Here is a 4922-nt window from a genome sequence, read left to right on the forward strand (position 1 = left end):
AAGGTGTGGTTGTTGATAGCATGGATGATACCAACCTATTAAAGATGCAATCACGCCCTTCATAAGCCAGAAATTTTCGGTATTCAACATTGTTGGTAAAAGAAATTACTTAACGCCTTTCTCCATTTTTTAATTTCCATTCTCCCAATCATACAATAGAACCCAACACGCATCATCCATTTAAAATTCCAACACCAACACCAACACAACACAACACCAGAAAAACAGAGTCCATAACTAATGAACCCATCGTCACTCTTCACTATCAACAATCAATAACCACACAATGAGAGAATCAGTAAAAAGAGGAGGGTGTTCTTCGGTTGTGAAATCTCCAACGAGGGCGTTGGTGGCAGACGACGCTGGCTAACGTGGAGGCCGTTTGGCTGCAAAAAGAGCATGCGGAAGTAAGCACGGAGGAGGCAAACCCTCGCGTAAAAGAGAGAAATAGAAGGTGGAGACTTTGAAGAAGAAGGAACCACTGTGGCAGTGCCAGTGGTGGAGAAGGGCGCGAAACAAACCCTCACACTTTACCAAAAATATAACCACATGCAAAAAAAATTTAAGTCAACTGAGAACCAAATCGTAACGTGCCATTCCGTTTGACAGGTGTCAATTGAAATTAACGGAGTTTAAAATTGAGGACTAATTCCATCCAATTCAAAAGGTCAAGGACTAAAATAGTGCAAACGTTAAGTAAGGAACTAAAACAAAAAATTAACAATAGTTGAGAGACGAAAAACATAATTAACCCTTATATATTTCATGACAAACTTATACAATCTTTTATATAAGGTAAAATTAAATGTATGACTTACTGCATGAAATATATTTTTAAAGGATGTTTTAATCTTATTATCTCTCAACATCACTGTTACGTCTCAATAATTACACAAATCTCTCGTATATTATTTTGATATATTAGTTTTAATGAGTAGCTTCTACCTTACAAATTAAATAAATAATGAAATTTTTTGGCACATTTATTATCTTTAACACGTAAAAAACTACATCTCTTATCTGTAACACATGTCACAAAACCAAAGGTGTCCTCCAACCTATTCTAGAACTCAAAATAAAAGGAGAGTATATTTGAAATTTTTATTTACATGGAGGTCCAGGAAGAAATTATGGGAGTGTATGAAGAACTTACGGAGGTGCAGGAAAAAGCTCCCAATGCAAGAGCTCACAAAGACACCGATAAAGAACAAAGTGAGGATTGAACGGGTTATAAAATAGAAAGGAAAAAATGGGGTGCAAGAAGAAAACATGGAGTGCGGTGAGTAAAACCCAAGAGAAAAAAACATTGAGCTGATGCTATTTGTGTAGTACCGTATCGTTATTGTAACTCGTTGTGAGACATCATTCGTTCATCTAATTTTATCCGAGTGGCTATCGTCGCTCGCAGCTGAACTCACTCAAATAAACTCTACTCTATTCCTATGCAAATCGTTCCTAGGATTTGTAACTTCGATTGATCCCAGGTACTCTTGTTTTGCATTAGGTTTACGTTAGCATCTTCGAAAGCTGGTTGGAATTGTTGAGTGTGTTTACATGTGAGAAATATATCTTCGTTATTGTTCGTTCCGTCTATGACCTTTTTAGGTTTTCCATTATCTGATTGTGCTTCTTAGAGTGAGGTCTGAAGTAAAGTTTTCTTCACTATCATGGCCATGCTTTCGATGGTTGAGGATTTTAAACGAAATAGGAGATTTGTGTGACTCAGTTCAGGTAGGTCGGTTAGAGAGTGTAACTATCTGAATTGTTCAATTATAAATCAGAACAATGTTTCCTTTTTGTGCTTTGGTTTTGAGGACACCTTTAGCAAACATGTTTTTTATTTCGGAAAAACACAGTCCATTAAGTTGGGTAGACTTTGGGTTATGTTGCAATTTTTGGCATTTCTATTGTGCTATGCTGTGTTGTGTGTCTGAGAGTGCTGGTATGAGTTTGAGAACAGCAGATAGTGTTTCCAGCAGACGACTGTGTTGCTCCTATTTTGAGCTTGGGCTTTGTTTGGACCTGTAAACTGTTATGTTAGAGAAGAAAATGAAAAGATAAAACGAATTAAACTTAAACTTCACTAATCAGTTTAAAATCAAATTATATACTTCAAATTTTACAGAGGTTATCTCAATTAACTTGTCCAAAATTTGAGATACTTCAGATGATTTTAACTATTAGGGAAGTTCAATTTTTTTTTTTTTACTTTTTATTTTCTTCTTCTACAAATGTTTACGAATAAAGTTGATCCTAGAGAAATATGTTTTCACATACTTTGCTCACTTGTGGCCTATTGTCACCTAATTTCTGTCAGGTACCTCGTCCTGAGAAAATTGGAATGAATGGATATGACAATGTCAGCAACAACTTGTTACAGTATGATTAGATTCAGTGGCGCTCTCCGGAGAACATTTGTATCACCATATCCCAAGAGAAAGTGTGCAAAAAGAGTTTTGAGAAAGTTTTCCATATGTGCCTCACCATTTACTTCTACAGTTGACCCTATCATTGTCCACTCCTCTCAATTTCAAGTATTGGCTTCCAACCTTTCGGCAGCCAATGTCCCCCAACGGTCAGAGGAATGGTTTGCCCTTCGCAAGGACAAGCTTACTACTAGCACATTCAGTACTGCGTTAGGCTTCTGGAAAGGGAGCCGTCGCGGTGAGCTGTGGCACGAGAAGGTGTTTGCATCAGAGGCACAAATCATGGAAGTTTCTAAGAATAGCGCCATGGAATGGGGAACACTCAATGAAGCAGTAGCCATAGAACAGTATAAAAAGATCACAGGTAATGAAGTGAGCTCAATGGGGTTTGCTGTTCATTCGAAGCAGTCTTATGATTGGCTTGGTGCGTCCCCTGATGGGGTTCTTGGGTGCGCTCCACAAGTTGGATTGTTAGAAGTTAAGTGCCCTTATAACAAGGGCAAACCTGAGGCTGGCTTGCCTTGGTCAAGCATGCCTTTTTATTACATGCCTCAAGTGCAAGGGCAGATGGAGATAATGGATTGTGAGTGGGTTGATTTGTATTGCTGGATGCCAAATGGGAGCACTATATTTCGCGTGCTGAGGCAGCGTGAGTACTGGAACTTGATACATGAGATTCTACGTGAGTTTTGGTGGGAAAATGTGGTTCCAGCAAGGGAAGTTCTACTGTTGGGACGTGAAGAAGAAGAGGTGAAATCATATAAGCCTGCATCTACACACAAAAAGACAGGATTAGCAATTGCAAAGAGCATAAAATTGGCCAGTGAAACAAAGCTGTTATGCAGAGAACTTGCAGGCCATATTGAATTTTTTAGTTGATTCAAGTTCAGAAGTAGTTGGTTAAGCTATTGATTCATTTTGCATCGAATTTTTTTTTACAACCTTTCATGTGTTGGTTGTTTTGTGAGACAGATTTGGTGCCTAAACTGGAGGGAGAAGTTGCAGGTTCTGTCTTTGGCACCCTGTTAAAAATCTAACACCATTTGTAGACAGTGCTCTTCAAATCTAACAACATTTGTACACATCTCTTTAGATTATTGTTTCTATTTGTTTCTTTTTACAGAAACACTAAGTAGGTGTGTTAAGCTCTGTAAAATATTTTTAAACAAAATTTAATTTCACATAGACATTTCTTGAGATGCACTTGAGAGAAGAAGCAGAAAAACCATAATTTGTTGAACAAGTTTTTTGGAAAAAAGACCAAGTCAAGTCGGTATTATTAGCCGTGCAAGAAAAACTGCTGAAAAGATTGAGAGTTCGATTTGGTTATCTACTAGGAAAAGGAAACACAAGCACTCAATCCACGCTGCTGAAAAGAACAGGTATTTATATTTTATAAATCTAATGTGCGAGCTGATATGTGATAATTACCCTATGATTATAATTTTCATCATTCTTTCTAACCATACTAGCATTTTGATCGTTCTGCCACTGGTTTAATTCTCAACACTCGTAATTATTTTACACCTACCTCAACATTTTTTTCTCCCTCTAGTTTTTCAATAAAACAAAGTTATCAGATACATTCTTTAGATTAGATATTCAAAATAAAGAGTCTCTCTGTATGTATATTCAAATTGCTGTTAACCTTTTTAGCTCTATCTAATAGCAAAAACATATAATTAAATCTTGCAAAAGCTTCTGTTTCTTGTCATAGCTTCTTTTAAATTGTATTTTTTATTTTTAGTAATAAAGTTAAGTCACACTCTAAATAAAATACAGGTTCGTTGACAAACCAATGTAATACGTTGTTCTAAAGGTGACTAGGGTTCAATTTTGAAACCTTCAATGACCTTGTTAATTTGGGTGAAAGAAAACAAATCATTTGACTGCTATTAAGTCATTTATCTAAATTTTCTCAAATTTTTATGGATTCTAAATTAGATGTGGTCTGTTTATTTTCATTAGTTAACTTTTGATGGTCTAGTTTCAACAATCTAGTTCAACTTTAGTAAGACTTGAACATATCTATTTCTTTTATCACAAAAAAATAAATAAAAATATTATGTTTTAATGACTAACACTTTCATCTTGTGTACAAAATACAATATACTAAAGTATATTTTATCAGTAATGTCTACTTATATATACCTGTATATGTTATAAGTAAACATTAAAGCATATTAATATATAAGAAGCTTAATACAAATATGCAACACCATGTATAGAGCGCTAAAATGATTATGTCAGTATAAAAAAATGATATTAAAAAGAAACTAAATTATGCATAGAAGATTGAATGTAACATATATAATGTCAGCATGAAGCTACTACGCTTGACACATCAATAGAAGATTAACATGCTATCTAGCAACATAGTGTACTCAGTATTCAATCTTGTGTAGTATGGAGAAGCTGTGTACTTGGTCAAAGAAACATAGTGTACTCGGTATTCAATTTCATTCGGAGATTAGCATACTTGTTCATCAAAGTACC

General features: G+C 35.5%; 1 protein-coding gene across 2 annotated transcripts; it reads left to right on the forward strand.

Annotated features, from left to right (window-relative positions):
- Positions 1-1318: 1318 nt before the first annotated feature.
- Positions 1319-3639, forward strand: LOC114179387. 2 transcript variants are annotated; one of them, XM_028065714.1, is made up of 2 exons: positions 1319-1484; positions 2318-3639. In XM_028065714.1, exon 2 carries the CDS (start codon positions 2346-2348, stop codon positions 3303-3305), a length of 960 nt encoding a protein of 319 aa, XP_027921515.1. In that variant the 5' UTR covers positions 1319-1484; positions 2318-2345; the 3' UTR covers positions 3306-3639. The 2 variants fall into 2 exon arrangements, with proteins under 2 accessions (XP_027921515.1, XP_027921516.1); XM_028065715.1 differs by lacking the exon at positions 1319-1484 and adding an exon at positions 1491-1731.
- Positions 3640-4922: the final 1283 nt, after the last annotated feature.

Source organism: Vigna unguiculata, chromosome 3 (genome assembly GCF_004118075.2).
Source record: "Vigna unguiculata cultivar IT97K-499-35 chromosome 3, ASM411807v1, whole genome shotgun sequence".
Lineage (NCBI taxonomy): Eukaryota > Viridiplantae > Streptophyta > Magnoliopsida > Fabales > Fabaceae > Vigna > Vigna unguiculata.